Source organism: Lissotriton helveticus, chromosome 8, assembly GCF_964261635.1.
Source record: "Lissotriton helveticus chromosome 8, aLisHel1.1, whole genome shotgun sequence".
Taxonomy (NCBI): Eukaryota; Metazoa; Chordata; class Amphibia; order Caudata; family Salamandridae; genus Lissotriton; species Lissotriton helveticus.
Window position 1 is genome coordinate 721,040,496 of NC_136069.1, and position 25,162 is coordinate 721,065,657.

The 25,162-nt window shown below is 49.0% G+C and overlaps 1 protein-coding gene across 1 annotated transcript in view; it reads left to right on the plus strand.

The window, feature by feature from the left end:
- IPO5 (importin 5) overlaps window positions 1-25,162 on the plus strand; it is a 446,703-nt gene that overhangs the window by 162,866 nt on the left and 258,675 nt on the right. The window contains exons 11-14 of the mRNA XM_078657510.1: window positions 7,011-7,135; window positions 7,217-7,306; window positions 9,795-9,968; window positions 10,641-10,859. Coding sequence (XP_078513636.1) covers window positions 7,011-7,135; window positions 7,217-7,306; window positions 9,795-9,968; window positions 10,641-10,859 — 608 coding nt within the window. The remainder of the gene's footprint in view (window positions 1-7,010; window positions 7,136-7,216; window positions 7,307-9,794; window positions 9,969-10,640; window positions 10,860-25,162) is intronic.

Genomic DNA, 25,162 nt, shown 5'->3' on the forward strand with positions numbered 1-25,162 from the left:
ATATGTAACTTGGCTTCCACCTAATCGGTCCTACCTTTCATAGTTGGCTACACGGTGTAAACTGACTGCTTCCTCGTACATAGGATACATTTGGTAAGCTGCACCTACGCACTGTCTGTTCGGGGATCACACTGACTTCTACCTCTTATACTTCTGATCACTCACTGGTGTCCCCCACGGCCCTATAACTAGCGGACGACAGCTTGTACTACCGTCCCATTTCCTACACCTATCGCCACAGCCTCTCTAAAATGGAGCTCAGCGGCAAGCACACTTTTAGAATTAACTACCCCCCCACTCCTCTCTCCAAAAATGCCACTAAGCGTTTTAAACACAACTTCTTGAGGTCGCACCCTGAAACACCCTTTGCCGACACCTACTTCTCACCGTGCAATGGAGCCCTGAATACCGATATCATCTTCCACACCGCACGCAGAGCCCAATGGAGAAAAACTTTCCTATCCCTACTCACAGTCTCCACCACCAGGAAAACACCTCATGGCCTAATTCTCACCATCACACCTTCCCACCTCTTCCCTGGCAGGTCTACCATTACTATATACAATAACGGGATTGTCCTAATCCAATCCGCAGACAAGCACCTGGAATTACTAGACAACCTGCTCCCCAAGTTCAAAGAGCACCTCTCCAAGCTGCTGACCCCCACCCAGAACTCCGTCAGCACTATCTCCCCTGACGTCGCAGCCACCACCTACCACACCTCTACCCCCAGCACCCTAGTAAATGGCCCACCTGCTGTTAACGCCCCCCACTCCCCAAAGACAGTCACAATTATCTCCACTGCACATACTAGCAGCCCCTCTAACATGACCCTGCTTATCCCCACCCATACCCCCTCCATCCCTCTCCCCCCGGACAGAGCATCCCCCACCCACAACACACCACCATCTGAACAAGCCACCGCCCAATGTTTATCCTCCCAACCCCCCACCCACAACACACCACCATCTGAACAAGCCACCGCCCAAAGTTTATCCACCCCCCATCCCAGCCCCCTCATGACAGACACCTCTCCCTCCCCATCTCCCTCCCCACTCCCAACCACAAATCTCTCACACCTGACACAACAACTCCCACCCACAACACGCCTACATCTGCACACACCATCACTCGGAGTTTATCCACCTATCCCCCCCCATCCCCCCCACGGCAGACACCTCTCCCGTCCCTGCTCCCTCCCCACTCCCACTCACAACGCTACCCCCCTCCCAACAAACGATACAGAACATACCTCCTCTCTCACCTTAGCTTCCCCCTCTCTCCCACCTCCTATTCTCAGCCCTCACTACCCTCCTGTCTCCCCCACCGTCTTCAGCCTCCACTCACTCTTCTACTCACCGGCACCGTCTTCCACTGAAGTCACTACCTATGCTCCCCACCCACCGCCTGTCTCACCTACATCACCCACACCCCTCGCCCACAAACACGTTCACACTTTGAATACCATCCCACCCTTTAGCACCGCTAAACCCCTCAACAACGCCAGTATACCCCCCCCCTGATACCCTGCCTGCCCCCCAGATCACCATTCAATCACTCACCAACGGCCCTCTCCACCAACACCTTCCCCAATGACCCCCCTGACCTGACTTTATCCACCCTCCAACAAGTCAAAGAGGAAATCTTACAAATCAAAAAAGAAGTCCACGCTATCAAAGACCTCCTCTCCTCACAGCCCAGTCTACCTCGCACCATCCCACTACCCTACAAACGACGCACCCTCCCTACATACCCTCGCCCCCGACGACACAAGCAATGGCCTACTATCCCCGTTCGCAATAACTCCCACCGCCCCCGTCGTGTTCTCAACCCCTTGTCGGACCGCGACCTATGCTCTCTCCTTCACTCTTATGGCCCAGGTCCGGTAAAAGACTTTTCCAACTCACACATCACCATACCCACAATTCTTACAAACACTCGGAGGCTCCCAACACTCAACAACAGAGGCTCCGTCCCTAACAACCTCAGAAAAGTTCACCTCACATTAGATAGCTCGACCACCCTACTCTCTCCCAAACTCAAATGCATCCTACTAAACTGCAGATCGGCCCAGAGACATTCCTCCGACATCGCGGATCTCGTCTCAGAAAGGGATCTGGACCTAGCCATTCTAACGGAAACGTGGCTCACTGAAGCCTCTACCCCGATTATGGACATACTAGTCCCCCCCAATTATCACATCATTAGGCTGGACAGGTCTCCTGGCAAGACGGGCGGGGGAATTGCATGCATCTTTAGGAGCAACCTCTCCGTTACTCAAGTCACCTCCCCGTCCCTTTCCTCCTGTGAACTCCTCTGCCTCGACATCACCAGTGAGGGCAAACAAGTCTGTGCTTTACATCTCATCTATCACCCGCCTGGTGACAATCTCATATTCTCCCAACAACTCATGGACATGATCACTTCCAATGCCGGTCGGCAGACCACTCAAGTCTACCTGGGGGACTTCAATCTCCACTGGAACGATCAGAAAGACACCGTGGTGAATAGCCTCAAATCGTTCCTCAATGCGCTTGACCTCAGCCAATTATGCGATAAACCAACACACGACAAAGGCGCGATTCTCGATCTCATCATTGCCAAAGAGAACGCTATTCAACTGGAGGCGATTCTACCCTGTGATTGGTCAGATCACCACATTATCACCTTCTTTATCAACGAAAAAGTTAAACCTAACCCTACTCAACCAATCAAATCCAAAATATGGAAAAGGGATCTGAAGAATCTTAACCCCTCAACCCTACCACCCCACATCGGCAACCTCCTCCTTCCCCCTTCAGGTGCCTCAGATGTTCAATCACTAACTGACCACTACCTTGACTCTATGAATACAATAGTCAATGAAGTCGCCCCTTTGCAACTGAAGAGAGTCTCCACCAAAATCTCTAACCCCTGGTATGATGACAGACTCAATGATGAGAGGCGTAATATGCGAATGGCAGAGCGCACCTGGAGATCGGACCCTTCAGCACTGCATCTCAAAAAGCTTAAGAACAAGAGAAATGTCTACTTTAGGAATATAAAGCGCACAAAGTCGGACTTCTTCAGCCGCCAGTTGGACCAAGCGAAGAACAGGCCAAGAAAACTGTTCGAGCTAATCCAGACCCAAACAAAGGCACAACCCACACAATCAAACAGCACAACAAATGTGAAGCCTTCTCTGCTTTCTTTAAACTAAAGACTGACAACATAAGAAATGACCTCATCATGGATGTAAGCCGATACCCCAACCACACCAGAATGGCAGACACTCAACCTAAAAACAAGGCATCCTGGCAGTACTTCGATACCTATTCGGAAGAAGCAATACACAAACTGCTCTGCACCTTGAAGCCCTCTAATCACCTCACAGACCCTCTACCTGCTAATGCTGTAAAAGACTTTACCCCCTTGCTCCTCCCTCTCTGGACCAAGATCATCAACAGCTCTTTGCAGCAAGGCCACATTCCAGACTCCCTTAAGGTGGGGCAAGTCACGCCTATACTCAAGAAACCTACTGCTGATCCGTCTGACCTAAACAACTATCGGCCCATCACCAATATCCCCACCCTGGCCAAACTGCTGGAGAAATGTGTCCAACTCCAACTAACAAAACACATTGATCAATTTGACCTCCTCAACCCTCATCAATCAGGTTTCAGAGCGAAACATAGCACGGAAACAGCTATGACACACATAATTGATGACGCCCTCCAAATTCTGGATCGCAATGAGTCCTGCCTCCTCATCCTTCTTGACCTCTCGTCAGCATTTGACACGGTCAAACATGAGAACTTGCTGGAGCTGCTAAATACTCGAATGGGGCTATCGGGAACTGTTCTCAAGTGGTTTTCGTCCTTCCTTCACAATCGGTCTCAGAGGTTCAAGATCGACAATGTGCTATCTACACCTATGCCTGCAGATCTAGGTGTGCCACAAGGATCCACCCTCTCCCCTACACTGTTCAACCTCGTTATGGAACCGCTCGCCACCTTGCTTCAAGCATCCAATGTTCAATTCCATATGTACGCCGACGACACACAACTCTATCTAAAGTTACAATCCCCGGAAGATATCAAACATCTGAATTCCACGCTTATTAACACCCAATCTTGGCTGGCCAATAATCACCTCAAACTAAACGCGCTGAAAACTGAGTTCCTACTCATCTCACCCCCGGCGAAAACGTCCTCCACCCAAACCTGGCTCAACAACCTAACAGCACTCAATGTCCAACCTACCATCGTGGACTCGGCGAAATCCCTAGGCATCACACTCGACGCCAAGCTCAACATGCAGCAGCACGTCAGCAAAGCCACTAAAGCAGCCAATTTCCAAATTAACACACTGAGGAAAATTAAACCCTTCCTCCCGGCCAAAGACTTCCAAACTGCTGTACAAGCTTTAGTCATCCCTCGAATTGACTACGGAATTGCGGCCCTCAGCGGTCTCCCGCTATCCACAACAGCACCCTTAAGAGCCTCCCTGAACGCTGCCGCGAGACTCATTACTGGCTCTAGAAAGCATTCCCACATATCCCCAGACTTAAAGTCTCTAAAATGGCTGCCTTTTGAAGCCAGAATACAGCTAAAAATTGCAGTTATGACACACGCGGCCGTGCACCACAAGGCACCCAACTACCTCGCTCAAAAGCTGTCTATATCAGGAGGCTCGAGAACCAATAGGAGCACAAAAAATCTACTCCTGAAACCTCGTAGATTCCGGAAAGCGAAAACTTACAAGCGCTCCTTCTCAGGAATGGCACCCAGGATCTGGAATGCGCTCCCGCCTGAAACCAGGCTGATCTCCTCCACGGCACTCTTCAAGAAAGAGGTGAAAACCATCCTTCTGGCCAAGATCTCCTGATCGCCATAGATGTTGGTTCAGAGACTCCGCATTGTATCACTGCTCACCCTATCCCTTGGCACTACACTTTACCTGTAGAGTGGCACTACTACGCTACTCTCTTACTATCGACCAAGATATGATACACGTTGGTTTACTGATCCACCTGAACACCTCTGTATTGGGATCAATGACTTGTACTGTCCTATATTACTTCCCTACCTGATTGTATATGGATTGGTTTTATGTATGCTTTTTATTATCCATGTTATTACCATCTTATTGTTATTGTTATTGTCACCATGTTATTGTTGCTTTACCCATGTTATCACCATGTTATTGACTTTTATACTGTTCCCAGTATCTCTGTTGACTCCTACTGCCCCTACACTGTCTTTGTGAAGCGCTCTGATATCTGTAAGGATCCTGTTCGCGCTATATAAAACTTTGAATAAAATAAATAAATAAGCATATTCCTTTCCCTCTAGTAAAACACACTTTCCTTTTCCTGTATTTTGCACTCTTTCTGGTTCGAACACAACCAGTTTAGACCACTTTGGATGGGATTGACATAATGTACCTGCTTGGAACCCCCCCCCCCACATGATGTACTTTATTCCGATTGGAGAAATATTTTGACTTCCAACTATTCTTGCACTTTGGTTGTTGGCTTGTGCTTCACTTCTGTAATCCACCTTGGAATAAATTCTTGCCCCCATTAAGGCAGTAACTCCTACTTCATTAGATCTTTGTACTCTAGTGATGAGATTATTGCCCAAGGCAGGAGCCTTGTCAGTAACTCCCTTATGCCTTGGACTATGCATCTTGCTTCTTTGAATAGCGTAGAAAAGGAGCTTTCCCCTGTATTGAATTTACAATAGTCTGACTCAGGAACCTTTTGAGCCATGCCGCCTAGCATCCGATGCCAAAGAGTGCATCATTTAGGTTTCAAAAGACATATTTACACTTTCACATCTGTCCGTCTGGACTGTCCCAGACATATCCCATAACCTTAAGGTGCACGTATGGGTCACCATCCTGCCACTGATTAACATATTTTTTCTTTTCAGTCTGCCTTATGATTGTGTTATTTTGGATATGGCTCATCTTGATCCATTTGAACCATCTATATTCTGAATGCTTCCATCGATAAAGTAATTAACACATCCTGATTGTAACCTCACCTTAAAGCCCACCTCTCAATGTGAACTGGGTGAGCATTTGGGTACAGTGGGTGGCCAGTCACCTGGGCGCCATTGGCAAAGCCTGATCATGACCAGTGCCTTTTGAAATAAGAGACCCTTAAGTTTTGGTGTCCCTGCCCATTTCTTGGTCTGTGCTTGCTCTCCCTTCATTAGATTCCTTGAAAGACTGAGATGTTTCCTTTATGGATGACATCCTGCAGAATTCAGGCTACCGGATCCTGCTTAGCTTGCTATAACTGAACATCTGCTTTGCAGGAACAAGCACCCTCAAACGCCATCTTTTCGTTTTGTGAAGGAGATGCCACCACAGATTTGGGCCAAGACGCTCTATTCTTTTCTTGTGCTAGTCTGTGGAAAGTACAATGTGGGGCTCTTGTACCTCTTCCTTGTCCATCTTGGGTGCTAGAGTGGAGGGCACACTAATCTTGCATAGCTGAATACTTTATATCTTTATGTATGTTCACAGTCTGAGGAGCAAAGCAAGAGTCCCAAAGCAGTCTGACAACAGCCAGTCACAGGCCATTGTAGAACATTGATCATAGGTGACGGGTATGCATTTTTATATTGGTCCTAATAAGTATCTTACAATATCTACATTTTACTACAGCGGTTTTTATTGAGTTACAGCTTTTAGTGGACATAGTTTGTTTGCTATTTACTGGTCTGCTGTTAATGTGTTTTTAATCCTCCAGAACCTTTGTCAGTCCCTGATGCTTAACTTTGGTACCCCTAAGGTCCAGTGGCTAAATAGATTAGTTTTGTTATCCAAATGGAGTGAAGTGGTATTGATTGCCCTGGGATACAAGTAATAGGTAGGAGCTACTTGGCATTCTGCCCCAGGATCCCAAAAGAGACCCAAGTAGCTTAAAGAGTTTGAGTTGACATATTAAAAGTATTTATTGCATTTTACTGACCGCTTAGTTGATCCATGAACCTTTTTTCACATCTGTTTACTTGCAGCTGACTGGAAGTACAGGCACGCTGGTCTAATGGCCTTGTCAGCTATCGGAGAAGGTTGCCATCAGCAAATGGAAGGAATTCTCAGCGAGATAGTAAACTTTGTCTTGCTTTTCCTACAGGATGCTGTAAGATTAAATATATTTGTAATTTTCTCTCTTTCTAAAGTTTTGTGTTTATTCGTAATTAGTATGAAAACTGTTTTTCAGCACCCAAGAGTGAGGTATGCAGCCTGCAATGCTGTTGGACAAATGGCAACTGACTTTGCACCTGGTTTTCAAAAGAAATTCCATGAAAAGGTAAGGGACCATCCATTGTCAATTCCTCACGCTGCGAGCTTTTTTGAACCGAGTGAAAATATGGCCATGGGACAATTATAAATAAAATTATATTGTGGCCTATCCCGGTCCGTAGATGGCTGTCGATTTTGAACGTAAGGAGGAGGCACATTTAAGTATGTATTTTTAGAAACTGGCCTTTCCCTTCTTTTCTCCATTCTCTTGCAACATCTTAAAACAGTGGGTGTTTTGTTCATAAACAGAAAATTATCATGGTGGGATTGTACATTTTAATTTATTTCAGGTTTAAAAATAAATTTAAAATATCTGCTGTGTGGCTGTGTCTCTAATTTGAAAAAACTGTACCCTACGTGTAGTACAGTTGAATTGGCTAGAAAGCGCTTGGGAAATATGACAGGAATATCTGTGACAAGACCCCCTCTCACTATTTATTGAACACTGGATCTCGAATGGCACTGACTTTATTTGGGTGGCTGTGGTGTGTTTTTAGGCCTTTAGTTCTTTGGAGACTTGGTTATTGGAAATGGCGGATAAGACTTCAGTCCCCTAGTTGTCCAGCCTGATAATGAAAGGTTGCATCAGTACATATACGTCACCCAGAGGTACGTCTTCCTATCCTTATCAAAGAGACAAATCCTTGCTGGGGGAAAGGCCTTGTGAAAAAGGGACTTGGTTGGGTCAGAAATTTACGGTTCAACAGTGTGCAGCCCCACAAGGTATTGGCTATATCCAGCTTGGAGGAACCGCCAAAAAAATGTTGGCGGCTTTTTGACCACTGAACTAGCTTGCACCTTGATTTTATCATATATTTTAATTCAACCAATTCTATCCACAAAACTGTAAATAAGTGATATTTCTCTTCATAGTAGTGACAGGACATTGAAGTATTTCAAGAGTATCCAGCTGTGTCCATCTTTTAACCCCTTACACCTCGTAACGTAAGCCTTGTTTGCTCATCCTCACAACCTAGAGTGGTAACTCGCCAAAGGGAGCTGCTTTGTATTTTAGCTTTTGGATTTTTGGCTAAACTACTACATCCAAGCAGAATGCTAACTAGTAAACATCCGGTCAGCAGGGTGTGCAAATACAGTTTATCAAGTTCTGTTAGACTATTTTGTTTCCTTAGTTTTTATGGCCAGAATGAGACCGGAAATTGAAGCTGCGGGTAGAATTCAGTGTAGAAGGTACTGGTTTAACAAGGTCATGATGTTTTTTTCTACCTCCCTCTTAGCCTATTTGGCAGATAGTTTTGGGGCAGGGACAAGGGTAACTAAAACCTTTCAGGATGTCACATCGACTGTGGATAAAGACAACCAGAAACAATCTAGTCACATTGTGGAAATAGCATCAGAGGGCACCAGGCATACAATTTTAGTCTGAAACACTCCAGGACCATTGAGGCCTGTGCCCCTGATACTATCGTAGTCTCATAAACCGCCAGTTGCCCCATTGCCTGGTACAGTGGGTAACCCGTCACCCTCTACTATGGTGGGTTGCAGTTTTGGTGCTCTGTCACCTGTAGAGCTGTTGTTGAAACTCATGCAATCTTGGAGCACTCCTTGTAGAGTCAGACTAAGTCCGCATTAAGTATAACAGAAACCATGAGCAGGGACCAGTGGATCATATTTCATTCTTAAAGCAATGACTTGGACCCTGCATTGTGCTGAAATTCTATGAAATTATTTACAACAAGGGGTGGTGATGGACAGAGTCTCTGAATTAAGCAGAATACTCTCACCCAGTCAAGAGATCAGGGCTGGATCCAACACCGTTTTTTAGCTCATTGCACCATCCCAGTTTCAGAACCTAGCTGTATGCAAATTAGTCTGTCCCTGGCCCAGTGCATCATGGGAACAGGGCAGACCAGACTACAAAAGCCAATACTTACACTGGGAAGGAAACAAGCTTCCGGGGACCGGTTTCTGGCATTTCAGCCGTCTTCGGCCCGGCTTGCTTGAATCCTGATGGTGCAATGAGCAAGGGACTCACATCTGAGTATACCCTTCCACGCTTAGGGTGGACAAAATTATTTACAACAAGGGGTGGTGATGGATGTTAATCACCACCCCCTTTTCTGTATCGTTTTTGGCCACTATAGGTGTGGCAGGGTATACTCAGACATGAGTCCCTTTCTCACTGCTCCATCAGGATTCAAGCAAGCCGGGCCGAAGAGGCTGAAATGCCAGAAACCGGTCCCCGGTAGCTTGTCTCCTTTCTGGTGAAGAATTGGCTTGGTAGTTTGGTCTGCCCTGTTCCCATGATGCACTGGGCCAGGGACAGACTAATTTGCATATAGCCAGGTTCTGAGCTGGGATGGGGCAGTGAGATAAATAACGGTGATGGATCAAGCCCTGATCTTTGGACTGGGTAAGAGTGGTCTGCTTAATTCAGACACTCTGTTCATCACCACCCCCTTTTCTGTATCGAAATTCTATGAAAAGCATATTATAATCTTTTTAGTAATTCTTGTATTATTGTGATGTTTCAGGTAATTGTAGCCCTTCTGCAGACTATGGAAGATCAAGCCAACCCTCGTGTTCAGGCACATGCAGCTGCTGCCCTCATCAACTTCACGGAGGACTGTCCAAAGACTCTGCTTGTTCCATATCTAGATAATCTTGTAAATCATCTGCACTCTATCATGGTGGTTAAGTTACAGGAGGTAAGTTGGGCTTCGGTTTCTGTCGCGTAGCATCCTTCGCTGTCCAATTTCTGCTCAAACTTGATTTGTTATTCCATTGATGGGTCTAATTTATATTCTGCGGTCTTTGCAATTGACTGTCCTCTGGTCATCCTGAAATTGCGTGGCTGTACTATAACCCGTACATTTAAACAAGCAGTTTAAAACAACCTGCTTATAATAGTCTAGGCGCTAGAAAGACCAACCTGCCTCCTTGCATTGCCTGAAAAATGGTACTTCAAGCCAGTTAAGAAAAATAACCCTCCTAGCAATCTTTGGTGATTTTTTTCATATAGAGGATGTGTGCATCGTTGCCCTTACCGATTATGATATCAGAAATGGCATGAGCCACTATTGTCTGGGTTCTGCTGGCAGCCTGTGCCATGGCTGACACTGGTCTATGCCTTTGCTAGACAATATTGAAAATTAGCACGGTTTCCTGTGCTACAGTTCATTTCTTATGTGCTGCCTGACCACTGCTATGCCTACTGCTTTAATAAATAGACCTGTTTCTTGCCAAGCCTGTTGTCTTTATGATTGTAAGCCTAGGTTTCAGTGGTTCCGTTGCGCTGTCACAGAAACGTTTAACACAGAAATCAACACTATAAAGCTTTCTTGTCTGATGCTCTTCTGTTTTTTTTTGGTTTTTTTCAGTTGATACAAAAAGGTACAAAGTTAGTGCTTGAACAGGTTGTTACTTCAATTGCCTCCGTTGCTGATACAGCAGAGGAGAAGTTTGTCCCATACTATGACCTATTTATGCCTTCCCTTAAACACATTGTTGAAAATGCTGTTCAAAAAGAGCTCAGACTTTTGAGAGGGAAGACGATTGAATGCATCAGCCTCATTGGTCTTGCTGTTGGCAAAGACAAGGTAAGTTGCTCTGCCTTTTCATAATGCTGGTTTAGTGAGTTATTGGTTTTATTTTGTGAAGCACTCACCATCTTTGCATCTGTGCTTTTATTTCTTCATCATGGAAACCTTTATTTTCATAAACGTAAGGTGTGTGTTGCAGAACACACTAGACTATGATGCACAAAGAAATAATTTTATTTTAAATGTAGGCCACACCAATTAATGTTAAATTGTATATTTAGGTAGTTTATCCGTCTGGGAACAATACTTTGACTGTTCCCCAGTTTTGAGGTTTTCTTCGTTTTTTTGTAGTAGCACCTACCAACTGACTAGGTGCAACTAAAATGCAAGCAGAAAGTTCCTCCACGTTTATGAGCTCCCCAGATGTAAATATTTGAAGCTTCAACTGCTTTTCCTTGATTCTTTGCATATTGGTGCGCTTCTTTCAATTCTGAACGTGCTTTCACACCTAAGCAAGTCTCTGATATCTGACTTTAAACAGTGCTTCGCATTCAAGAGGCAAATAACTGTTCCCAAACCTTGTTTTTCAAGTAAGCAATGTCTGTGGGTCAATCATGGCCCCTTCACATCTGGAGAGGGTGAGGTAGGCGAAGTTTTCTTGTACAGTAGATTGAGCAGCCTGTTTTTCAACCAAACACTAGGTTACAATTCCTTAAAGTGGTGAAGGAGCAGTATGGTACACTAGATGGCCTCTCCCTGGTTGTGCTCTGCTGGTTGGTGTCCGCTGAATGCTAGCGAGTTGCAGGGTGTACTTTCGTGTCTGTGGGATGTCACCAAAAGGAGAGTAGCATATTTGCTGACGGATGCTGCTTGATCACCTGTTTAGGTGCTAGAGTACGGAGTCATGGCCTTGGCAGGGAAAGCCAAGACCTTTGCAGTCCATACAGTTCTGGTGCCAACTGCTGTTATTTGAGGAACTTGATGTGTGGCAATCGCATAGTGATGTCTGTATTTGACTTGATTGTCACTTTATTTTCCTTGGTATGTATTGGGAAATACTAGTAACCACTTGCGTAGGCATTGACACAATTTGTTTCATAATTGTTATAAATAATTGTCAGCAATGTAAGACCGTTGGTACTGTACCCTGACTTATGATTATTGAATATAAAGATAAAGGAAGTGTTTCAGTTAATGGTGTAAGGCAATTGATTTGCCTAGTTTCACCCGATTACCCTGTCTTTACCTCCTAAGCTTAAAAAGTAGTGGGCAAACAGCCTTTCTTATATCCAATTGTAACACATATAAAAGAAATGTGTAGTGCTGTGTTTTGAAATACTTTCCTGGACCTCATAGGTGTCATTGTTCTTCTGGCTGTGTGTGAAGGTATAGTGCAGGGTGTCTTCAAACTGCAGACCTTATCGGGCCTGCAGCAACTTCAGCATTAACAGGCTAAAATTTAAATTTCTCGGTTTTCCAAAACCTTTGTCTGATTCCTTTGGAAACCTGTAGGTGGCAGTAAAGGCTCTTGTATCTTCTCTATTGAAAATGTTGGACCTGCAATGTTGTGTACGCCAGATCTTTGAACAAGCACTGGCGTTGCCAATAGGTCTCGCAGTAGGAAAGTTGGAGCTATTACAATTGCAAATAACAATGCCTTTTATTTTTGTTTTAAAAACCAAAACATAAATAAAGGCATTGTCATTTACAATGACCATAGCTCAAACTCACTTAAATGCGAGACATATTGCATTGCAAATGATTGTCTTTTATTTCATATGGGAAACAGTTCCACTGGTATTACTGAAGATACTCGTCCCTTTCTTCTGCAGGCCCATGTTTCACCTCTTTTATGGCCGTCCTATTTTGTCTATATTATTATACTTAATGCATGCCACTTCTGTTAGTGTGATTTGCTCAGGGAGTGTCTTAGGGGCACTACATATGAATCCTCTTAGCTATTGCAGCTCATGGACGGGGTCCTGACCTTTGTAACTCTGTAGACCCCCTCGACAGTTATGCAAGCTCTTATTTACTTGTCGCCATTACCGGCCTCTCCTATCAGCTTGTACTGTTCAGTCCGGCTATATTTCCGGTGACTGCATTCGAAGTTTATACCATTTTTGTGCCCCTTCCAGAGCACCAATTTAATTCTTCAGTATGCGCAATACCAGCAAAATCAACATAAAAAAATGTAATGAATTGAACAGTGCATATTTAAATATTCATATTATTACATCTAGTAAACTAGAACCTCCTCTTTCAGTGCTATAATATATTTTCGAGCTGCGGGCCCCGTACTGTAATAAAACTGTCATGAGTCTGCAGGAATTTGTGACCGAGATTGCACTGCCAATGCCGGCGCAGAGCGGATGTCCGCCGTCCCTCGGAGTGTGTGCGGTGCCCCCTCACCGGCACTGTCGTGCCGTCAGCCAGCTGGTGGCTCGCTGAGGCGCTGCGCGAGCGCCTGCACATCACCTCGCGCTCAAGGAAGGCCGGGGACTGTCCTGTCTGCTGCCTCACCACGCGCCGACGCCCGCGCATGACTGCCGCTTTTTTGCCAGATAATGTACACCGCGGAATCCTGCCTACTCGCTCGTCTTTGCTGTATAAACTCCTTTCCTGCTGGAATAGGCAGAAACAGCAGTTTTCTTTGCAAGCTCTTATTGGGCTGTGTCATTGCATATTTCACAGTGTTTTCTATTTCCGAACACTTTCGCTGTATTGGCAGGAAGTTATAATTAAAACAAATATTTGGAAGGAGGGAAGGCTGTCAAAGATTAAGAGTTAGGAATGGGGTGGCCACAAACCGCTTATTTGAAGAAAAAAGTGCGAAGGAACAACAAGAACTGTGTGCAAACAGAAGAAGGTCCCCTTGTCTCTAGCTACCCGCCCCCAGCTCCCCAATGATAATTGCAGCAGGCGCAGGGGTGCTTCTAGTCGGAAGAGAGGGAGGTAGAGAGAGGGAAAATAAGAGAGGGTGAATGGATTTAGAGAGAGAGATTGAGCGAGGACATTGAAGAACAGCATTGGTCTGTGCTGATAATTCACTTGAGATGGTCGTCGGGAGCCAAATACGTTTTCACTCGATAGTTACTGCATTGGGCTGAAGTGTGTTGTTTATGCTGTCATAACAGATGTACTTCTAATGGGAATTCTCGCTAGAAGCTTTAATTTTGTATCAATAATTCAGGCCCTGTGATCTTAGGTTCTGTTTCCATGAAATGAGCCGTAACTACAAGCACGTGAAGCGCTGCGCTTGCTAAGTGCTATGTGGAACATGAGGGCTACACTACATCATGCAGCAGTTAACATTGGCCCTCATATTTTTACATTCCTACTGTGGCAACCGATCCGGCTGATGAGAAATGTTTCACTGGTTCGTTCGATGATTCGCTTCTTGGCAATTGGTGTATTTAATAAAAACTGTATTGTTGGGCTAATGCAGTTCTCATGACTTAATGTTATTTGGTAATGGTCGCTTTATTTTTCGTTTCCCATATGAATTAAGCTGCAATGTGAACAAGACGGAGGGAAGGCAGAGAAGGGGAGGGGGGAGGAGAAATGCGACACGGCGGGCATGGGAGGGGGCCGAGCTGCAATGAGGGTGTGAAGCAGCAGGGGCCTGGGGGAAGCTGGCTGGGGAGGGAGAGAGATTGAGCGAGAAGATTAAAGAACAGCAGTGGTCTGTGCTGATCATTCACTTGAGATGGTCGTCAGGAGCCAAATACGTTTTCACTCGATAGTTACTGCATCGGGCTGAAGTGTGTTTATGCTGTCATAACAGATGTACTTCTAATGGGAATTCTCGCTAGAAGCTTTAAGATGTAGAGATCAAGATGTAGAAGATAAATTGTGCGTATATTTGAATACTAAGAGTTCGGAGTGTGGAAACAGCACTTATGTTGGCTCGGAAACACATTCCGTTTGAATGACTGAGCAGACTAGTTAGGTAACACGGGGAAACTGAATGTATAAAAAAAAGAAGAACTGAGGAGACATCGCAGACCATGAAAGCCATCATAGTAAAAATGACTGAGCAGACTAGTTGGGTAACACGGGGAAACTGAATGTGCTGGGAGGGGGGCTGCGCACCAACTGAAGTGCTCTGGTTGCACGGCCTGCGGCCGTGTGAAGTGATAAGCCTTTGAAGTATGTCACGGCGCCTGAGGGGAGAGCAGAGAGAAGAGAAGGCTAGACCTAAAAAAAAAATAAGACGGACAGGCATGCTGTGACGGAGGTGTGAGAGGTCTGGCAGGGAACAGATGGCCTGGCTGTGAAGCAGGGGGCGGTGCAGTGCTGGGGAAGCCTGTGGGAGGGTGATTGATGCCTTTGATGTGGGGAGGGAGGAGAGCCTTTTGCGAGCCTTGTGCAGGAGAAATGCTGCCGATGCGCGTGCTTGTTTAATCACGTGATTCACGTGAACTTAAAGAAAACCGCGGCTGAAAGCCCGTGGTTTGAGGAGGATTGCCGACATGAATTCTCGCTCCGCTCAATGCGCCTGCGCGCATTGATAGGTCGCGAGACCTAAAAACGCAAGTAACAGGTGCAGATAGTCCATGCTGCAGACTGAGCACATGTCCTTTAGAGCGCACTGTATGAAGTGACCTTCCTGGGATTCATTTTACAGGTGTTTTGATTTAGCCTTCAATCTGGCTATAAATAAAGAATGAAAGTGTGCCTCCTTAGACTCCTACAAACATTTAAAAAAATGACGTATCAAGACCAAATATTGAGCAAATTTGTCTGAGCATTTGAAGTTCATTCTAATAATTAGCACCTCAAGATGAACCTCCACTGAACCTAAAAATGCTTTAAGATTCAAGCCTCTCATTGACATAGATATTGCAAAGATGATCTCAACCATAAAACTAAACAATCACTACCTGCAAAGTGTTGGTCTACAATAAACCATTTGCTCATCCCCCTCTTGGAAAAGTTTATTAACGCTTCGCTATCACAAGGCTAACTACCGGACTGCCTAAAAACAGGACAAGTCACACTAATCTTAAAGAAACCGAGAACACCGCAGACCCTAACAATTTTAGACCAGTAACGAATATTCCCATGCTAGTCAAAGTCCTGGAAAAATGTGTACAAGAACTGAGCCAACACATCTCTGAATTCAAACTGCTGAATGACTTCCAATCTGGATTTAGTCCAAAACACTGTATGGAAACAGCAATTCTGCACATCGTGGACGACTCTCGACTTGCCCTTGACCGCAACGAAGCCTGTCTCCTAATCCTGCTCGAACTCTCATCGGCATGCAACACTGTAAACCATGCTAAAATACTAGATTGCCTGAAAATAAAGATGGGCTTAGAGGGCACAGTCCTAAAGTGGTTCAGTTTGTTCTTGGAGAACAGAACGCAAAAATTCATAGTGAACCAAACACTTATCTGATTCATCCAGAAATGTTATTGTAGTACCACAGGGCTCAACTTTATCCCCTTCTCTGTCTAATCTGTACGTAGAGCCACTCGCAGAAATGTTATGACAATCAAACCTCATTCCACATGTACGCAGAAGATACACTGCTTTACATCAAGATCACATCGACAGAAGAGGTTGATATCATGAATCAGACACTAAAGAGAACCTTCCATTGGTAACTAGTAATCCCCTCAAGCTTAACCCGCAAAGAACTGAATTCCTTTTTTATCCCCCCCCCCCCCCCCCCCTGGAAAAGCGCTATGACCTTCTCGGAGTGGTCCATATTGATAACGGCGCTAGATTGTACTCCGAAGATCATAGATTCAACCAAATCCCTGGGAATTATGCTTGACAAAAAACAGAAAATGCTAACCCATATTAACACAATGGCAACAAATTTCCGTTTAAGCTACCTCAGAAAACTAAAACCTTTCATAAATAACTCAGTCCTTAAAACAGCAGTCCAGGCACTAATCATCTTGAGGATCGAGTACGGATGTACAACCCTAGCCGGTCTTCCCAAGATTTCAAAAGCACCACTAAAAGCCGGTCTTAATGCGGCCACAACTCATAACTGGCTCAAACAAAATGCGACCACATCACCCATCATCTGAAAGCGCTCAACTGGCTGCCTTACGAAGCAAGAATACAACTAAAAATGGCATGTATCACTCATAAAGCGATACAGTACAAAACCCCAACGTACCTAGCCCAGAAAATCACACTATCAGGTGGATGCCGCGTTTCCCGGAGTCACGGAGATCTATTACTGAAACCAGCCCTCTTCCAAAAGAAAAGAACATCTGAAAGAAACAGGTTAGTATTAGATTCCTTACCTTAGAATATCCCCAGGCGTCAGTCTGGATCCGGAAACTTTTGCGTAGCAGTACCCCTGCGCGTCGGTAGGCGTCGTCTGCAGGCGTCCCCTGCGGCTCCGCGTCGTGCGCCGCGATGACGTCGCTGGAGTATATAGACGCCGCCTCCGCGCGCTGACGTCAGTTCTTCTTTTTTCCGCGCCAGTTAGCGCAGATCCGAAGAGCAGTACTCCGGTCTTTTGACCGAGTGTTTGTAAAACTTAAATCTTTCTACGGTGCCGGTAGGATGCCCGGTTTTAAGAATTGTGACGGGTGTGACCGCACGATGTCTGTCACCGACCACCATCGACTCTGCCTCCGGTGTCTGGGCGCGGACCACGACGTGGAGTCCTGCGTCGACTGTCGGGCCTTGACTGGAAAAGCTAGGCGGGAGCGGTCCCGCAAGCTTCTCGAGCTCCGAGTGTCGGCCCCGCGTCGAGAGCGGTCCCGGTCCGGTCGGAGGTCGAGGGAGCGGTCGAGGGAACGATCGCGGAGCCGCCATGGGCGCTCCGGGAGTCGCCACCATTCCTCCGGTTCGTCAGGTAAGCACCACAAGAAGTCGGGGCGTCGCCATCGCACCCCCGACTCCCCCCGACGCCCGCGTGATGCGGCCGGGGGCTCGGGTGGCCCCACCCCCGCGGCCCCGCGTGGGTCGCCGACGCAGTCTACCCCATACCCGTCGGTCCCTGGGGAAGGCGCGTCGCGTGAGGAGATCGAGGCCTTCCTCATTGCTATGAGGGCGAGGTCTCCGGCGGGGCCTACTGCGCCTGCGGGCCCGTCGGTCCCGTCTGGGGGCCCGAGCGGTTCGGGTGCTTCTGCCCCGACGCCACCGGTGGCTCCGGCCCCGGCGCCGCTGGGTCCCTCAGGTTCGTCGCCGGCTGGTCTACCGGCCTCTCCGGCGTCGGTTCCTTTGGGCCAGCCCGTGGTTCCGCCTCCGCGCGGTGCAGCGACTCCGCCGTCGGTTCCGGCCGGCGTCGGGTCGCCGACGCCACGCGGCGCCACCCCCGTTCCCTCTCCGACTCCGGACGCGGAGTCGGACCGGCGTCGGCCGACGCCGGATCCGACGCCGATGGGGCCCGTTGACCCCGATGTCTATATCGTCGACCCAGAATATGGGTATGATGAGGACGAGTATGGAGAGGGTTGGGAGGGGTCTGAGGACCCTTTGTCCCGTGCCTGTCAGTATGATGTGGACTGGGTAGGTGATCTGGGTGATGCCAGTGGTCTGGACGAGTCGCCCAACACTGGGTTTGTCTCCCCGACCCCTGTGGCGTCTGAGGCAGGTGCTGCCTATTCGGTGGTCCTGATGAGGGCTGCCAAGGCCCTGAGCCTTGAGCTCCCCGTCGCGAAGGTCAAGCCGAACATTCTGACCGAAGTGTTTAAACCGCAGTCATGCCCCCAGGAGCCTCTGCTGCCGTTTAATGAGGCCCTGACGGATGTCCTTTTGGGCACCTGGTCCAGGCCCGCTTCCGGTGCACCGGTTGACCGGAACGTTTCCAGGCGTCACCGTCCGTGCTCGGACGACCCTGCCTTCCTATCCACCCATCCCTCCCCGGAGAGTCTGGTGATCCAGGCCTCCACTTCACAGTCCGCATTCCCGTCGGCTCCGCCCGATCGGGAATCAAAGCGGTATGACCAATTTGGTAAAAAGGTCTTTTCCTCTTTGAGCGCTGGACTGCGGTCTTGTAATACCGCGTGCCTCTTGGGCCGCTACACCCACTCCTTGTGGGATACGGTTGAGGAGTGTTTGCCGCAATGCCCCCAGGAAGTGCGGGACAAGCTCACCCGGGCCTTAGTTGAAGGCCGGGATGCGGCGCGGTACTCGATCCGTTGTGGTCTGGACACGACCGACTCGCTGGGACGGGCTATGTCCACGACGGTGGTGATTCGTCGACACGCTTGGCTGAGATCTGCCAACTTCTCGCCAGACGTCCAAAATACACTCATGGACATGCCATTTGATGGCAGTCGCCTGTTTGGTGACAAAGCGGACCACGCGCTGGAGCGCTTCAAGGACTCCAGGGTCACGGCCAAGTCCTTGGGTCTTTCGACCCAGCGCCAGCAGACGGGTTCGTTTCGCCCCTTTCGTGGCCAAGGGAGGGGCGGTCCCACACGTGCTGCCAGCCACGCGCCGCAGAACGCTCCCCAGCGCGGTGGCGGCCGTGGTTTCCGCCGTGGGGGCGGTAGAGGCCAGCGGCGAGGTCAGTCCACACCTCCCCCCGCTGCTGCATCCAAGCCTTCCTAGTCCGAGCTTTCGGGCTCACGTGACGCCAGTGGGTGGCAGGGTTCGCCATCACCACTCCCGCTGGCGCGCGATAACATCGGACAGGTGGGTGCTGCAGCTCGTCCGAAGGGGCTACTCCCTCCCCTTCGAGTCCACTCCTCCAGCCATGCCACCGCAGAACCACCGTGTGTCGGGGGACCACTTGACACTTCTGCAGGAGGAAGTTACGGCCCTCTTGGCCAAGGGGGCCATCGAGCGCGTTCCTGGGCCAGAAGTAGGGTGTGGTTACTACTCCCACTACTTTCTGGTGCCCAAGAAGGACAAAGGAGGCCTGCGTCCTATCTTGGATCTACGGAACGTCAACGGCTTCCTCCGGAAGGAGAAGTTCAAGATGTTGACTTTGGCTCAGGTCTTGGCTGCTCTAGACCCACAAGACTGGATGGTAGCGTTGGACTTGCAGGATGCGTATTTTCACATCCCCGTCCTGCCGGCCCACCGGCGTTACCTGCGGTTCACGGTAGGCCAGGAGCACTTTCAGTTTATCGTGCTCCCATTCGGTCTTACCAGCGCCCCACGGGTGTTCACGAAAGTGATGGCGGTGGTCGCAGCTCATCTGCGCCGGTTAGGGGTTTCAGTCTTCCCCTACCTCGACGACTGGCTGTTAAAGGCGGGCTCGCCCCAGACAGTCGTCCACCACCTTCAGATGACGGCAGACCTCCTGCGCGAGCTGGGGTTTTCCATCAATGTGCCGAAATCACACCTGTGTCCCTCTCAAAAGCTCCTTTTCATCGGAGCGGTTCTCGACTCGGCGCAGTTTCGGGTTTATCCCCCGGAACGGCGGGTCCGGGATATTCAGGCTCTGATTCCCATCTTTCAGCCGTTATCCCGGGTTTCGGTCAGGTTGACGCTGCGGCTTCTGGGGCTGATGGCCTCCTGCATCCTACTGGTGCATCACGCCAGATGGCGGATGCGGGCTCTGCAGTGGGACCTGAAGTTTCAGTGGGCCCAGCATCAGGGCAACCTATCCGACCATGTCCTGATCTCGGAGGGCACTGCGAGACAGTTGCAGTGGTGGCTTACGGACCGCGATTGGGTCAGAGGCAGATCCCTCTCCCTTCCCCAACCGGAGCACGTGGTTGTGACGGACGCGTCCCTCCAGGGCTGGGGTGGCCACTTGGGAGAGGCGGAGATCAGAGGCATCTGGTCTCCGGCGGAGTCCCGGCTCCATATCAACATGTTGGAGCTGCGGGCGATTCGCCTAGCACTGAAGGCATTCCTCCCCTTTGTCAACGGGAGTGTAGTGCAGGTGTTCACGGACAACACCACCGCCATGTGGTACTGCAACAAACAGGGCGGTGTGGGGTCGTGGACCCTTTGCCAGGAGGCTCTGCGCCTCTGGCAATGGCTGGAACGTCAGGGCTTGACTCTGACGGTTCAACACCTGGCAGGTTCTCTGAACGCCAGGGCGGACGAACTCAGCCGTCGGTGCTTGGTGGATCACGAATGGCGTCTGAACTCGGACGTGGCGAGAGGCCTCTTTCAGCAATGGGGAGAGCCTTGGTTAGATCTATTCGCCACAGAAGAGAACGCGCAATGTCATCAGTTCTGCGCGTTGGAGTTTCCAAGACGGCACTCGCTCGGCGACGCCTTTCGGCGCGAGTGGAGTTGCGGTCTGTTGTACGCCTTTCCGCCTATAGACTTCTGCCCAGAGTGCTGAAGAAGATCAGGCGCGACCGGGCCCAAGTTATCCTTGTGGCTCCGGACTGGGCTCGAAGGTACTGGTATCCCGAGCTACTCAGCATGACAGTCGGTCCCTCGATCCGCCTGCCCCTTCAGGAGGACCTTCTGTCGCAGCAGCAGGGGACGGTCCTCCACCCGAACCTGTCCAGTCTCCACCTCCATGCGTGGAGATTGAGCGGCGACAGTTGAGGCCATTTGACTTGCCTCCTGAAGTCTGTGATGTCATTCTGGCAGCCAGGCGTCCCTCCACAAAGTCGGTATACGCCTGCCAGTGGAACAGATTTGTGGCATGGTGCACAGCAAAGGCTGTGGATCCCCTTTCTGCCCCTCTGTCTGAGGTTCTCCTCTTCCTTCTTTCCCTTGCCCAGCAGGGCTCTGCTCTGGGCACTATCAAGGGCTATCTTTCTGCCCTTTCCGCCTTCTTGAGGCTGCCTGATCAGCCATCTTTATTCAAGTCCCCTATTGTGTTAAGGTTCTTGAAGGGCATCACGCACATGTATCCCCCAACTCCGTTCGTGATGCCTCAGTCGGACTTGAACCTGGTTCTGACCTTCCTGATGTGCGCTCCCTTTGAGCCCCTTCATTCCTGTCCTCTCCGTCTTCTCACTTTAAAGACGGCCTTCCTGGTAGCCATCACCTCTGCCAGGAGAGTGAGTGAGCTCCAGGCTCTTTCTATTCAACCTCCTTTCTTGTCTGTTCATCCTGATAAGGTGGTTCTTCGGACTAGACCTTCTTTCCTGCCCAAGGTAGTCTCTGCTTTTCACATTGGGCAGTCCATCACCTTGCCCTCCTTCTTCCCGCCTCCGCATCCTTCAAAGGATGAAGAGCGGCTCCATCGTCTGGACCCAAAACGTGCGCTTTCATTTTACATGGATCGCACACGTCAGTTCCGGGTGGATGACCAATTGTTTGTTGGCTACGTGGGTGAGAAGAAGGGAAGGGCGGTACAGAAACGAACCATCTCCCGGTGGGTCGTCCTCTGCATCAAGGCATGCTACTCTTTGGCTCGGAAGGAGCCTCCTGTTGGGCTGAGGGCCCATTGCACTCGGGCCACGGCGGCTACTACTGCCCTGGGCCGGGGAGTCCCTTTGCAGGACATTTGCCAGGCGGCTACATGGGCCTCGCTGCACACCTTTGCGAGGCATTACTGCCTGGACAGTCAAGTCCGGAGGGACGGCTTCTTTGGCCGTTCGGTCCTCCAGGACTTTCTGGTGTAGGTTGTATTGGTTCGCAGACCCACCTCCGGGGTTGGTATTGCTGGGGTATCTATTCTAAGGTAAGGAATCTAATACTAACCTGTTTCTTTCAGATGAACAAGTTACTTACCTTCGGTAACGATATATCTGTAAGAAACAGTAGTTAGTATTAGATTCCTTACCGCCCCGCCCATCCTCCCCGTTCTGCGAACTGATACCTAGGGTTAAGGACATCCCTTTCAGGGCCCTAGTTTCAAATGGCACCAGTGTTAGTTCTCACATGGCTCTGTGTGTTCTGGCGCGGAAAAGCTGTGTGCAAAGAACTGACGTCAGCGCGCGGAGGCGGCGTCTATATACTCCAGCGACTTCATCACGGCGCACGACGCCGACGACGCGGAGCCGCAGGGGACGCCTGCAGACGACGCCTACCGACGCGCAGGGGTACTGCTACGCAAAAGTTTCCGGATCCAGACTGACGCCTGGGGATATTCTAAGGTAAGGAATCTAATACTAACTACTGTTTCTTACAGATATATCGTTACCGAAGGTAAGTAACTTGTTCTTATGGCAGCACCAAGAATTTGTAATGCTTCCCCCTCCCATGCCCCCCCCCCCACTCAAAGATTAGAAAAATCTCATCCAAATCTAGCTTAAAAAATGAAGCCAAGTCCTTTTTTATGAGCAAATTCCTTCGATAGTTACAGCAGACTTGACTTTATCAGAAGACCTTCGTGTTCAGACACTTGCGACTACACATCGACCATTAACCTCGCGTGTATTCTTGTATATATGAATATTATTGCTCAAATGTTTCCTCTCAAACTATTATACAATTCCTTATGACCTTGTAGCATAACTGTATCTAGCAACTGGATGTGCACGGATTATTTTTACGAAATGTGCATGGCATTTGTTCTATACGAAGTTTAAAGGTATTTAAATATAAAGCACTCTGATACCCCTACTTAGGATCATGTTCGCTTTATATAAAACGTCAAATAAATATGAATCCAGAAATTTCTTCAAGCTGCTAAACTACTCCTGGTAAGTAACCATTTTATTTCCCCTTCAGCCAGGCAAAACTGCACCTATGGATCTCCAATTACAGCTGCCACTAATAGGTCATGATGACCTGGGTTCAAATTCCAACTTCATCTCCGTATGCTTTGAATAGACAGATTTCCCTGTACCACCAAGGGAAATCTGGTGGTACAGGGAATTCCGACGTCGGCTGCACCCTTTGCACGGACCCCCCCACCCAACAGCGAGTGGTCCAGTAAGGTGAAATCCGACATCAAAAGACACACCTGCATCCAGCCGCTGTGCACCCCGGAGAAGAGAACCCAAGGTGCACCTATGTCCCGAGCCCTCCAACTTACATGCCCAGCTGTTGGTTCCTCCCAGAAGTCTTCCTGGCCCGAGCTTGCAGACAAAATCTCAAACCAGCAACTTCCATTGAAAACAAAACACCCAACGCCAAAACAGCGCCCTGCACCCAACCTCCAGCCTCCACTGCGAGAGCACCTTGTGTGCTAACTCGGCTTTGCCCTGAGCCGAAAACCAGGAGCTTTGCTCCTACAACCTTGTGGCCTGCTCGACAGCAGCCTCCTACCGGAGGCCCTCTATCCCCCATTAGATAGCATTGAGCCTCAGCACTCTGCACCCAGCCGCCCTAGTTCCACTGAGGGTCTGAGTGCATCCTCGACCCTGGGGGAACCCTGGTTCTAACCCCAGAATACCACTCACACAAAACTTCTTACTCTAATCCGATAACTCAATTTCCTCACATAGGGGGGAGGAGCTACGCTAGCAAACAAGATGGCCGCATAAGCTCCCGGCTCCGCCGACCTCCGCCAGCAGCTCGTATATCCTGCAACTTATCCTGTCCCCACACCGGACTCCCGTCTCCATGAGGTTTTCCTGACTTCAAAGGTGCAATCCCGTACCTTTAAACTTATCGGGTGACGAAGATACGCCGTGTTCCATTCTTGGCCTACCTCAGCGTGGAAGCCGGGGCCTCCATTTCTCACCCATCCGGGTTGGAGTTGAATAACACCGGCGGCGGAACCTGGGCTTCGTCCGGTCTCTCGAACTGAGGCATATTTTCATTTTCTCATGGCGATTTCGTGACTTGTCTACACCGCAGATGCTGCAGCGTGATTCGCCGGTTGTTGTGGTCCTGGATCCGTCGTCTGGAGACGCCGTAAGCCTCCTGGGGCGACGGACCAGGGCCTTCACTAGCGGCGGAGGTGTAGATGTCGTGAGGTGAGGGCGCCCATTGTTGTCATCTGCTCCGAGTGTGCCTGTTATCCCGGCGTAGTCGACCTCCGGGGGTCATATCCTGCTCTGTCGCTTTGCGAGAGGGGATGGAGGGGATGGCAGGCGCACCGTCGCTGCAAACCGTAATGGCCGCTGTTGGGGCGCTCCACTTGCAGATCATCGCCACGTACCAGAAACTGTCTGAGACAGTGGACAACATGTGCCAGAGACCGGACGACGATTTTTCGAAATGCTATCAGCCAGCGGTTGTACCCGTGGAACATTGCATGCTCTAATTCGAGGACCCCGTGCGGAAGCCGGATTTCATGTGCGTCACTGATCCCCATACAACAGATTGCACGCCCAAGCTCATTGTCAGATTCCTTTGCCTGAACGCTATCCCGCCAAATATCGACGAGAACGGTCTTGAGTGCCTTAACAAGTTCTTCTGTGAATATCGAAGAGACTCGTTATCCTTCCGTGCCTTTCTTCTCCTGGGTTTTGGATACAATTTCCTCACATAGGATTGCATTCACTGCTTTTCTTGAAAATTGTTCTAAGTGTCGAGTTGGTTTGTATGTAAGCTTAAACTGCAAATGGACTAAAAGGGATTTACTTACCTTTTGTCTAGGAAAGGTCTGATATCTAGGC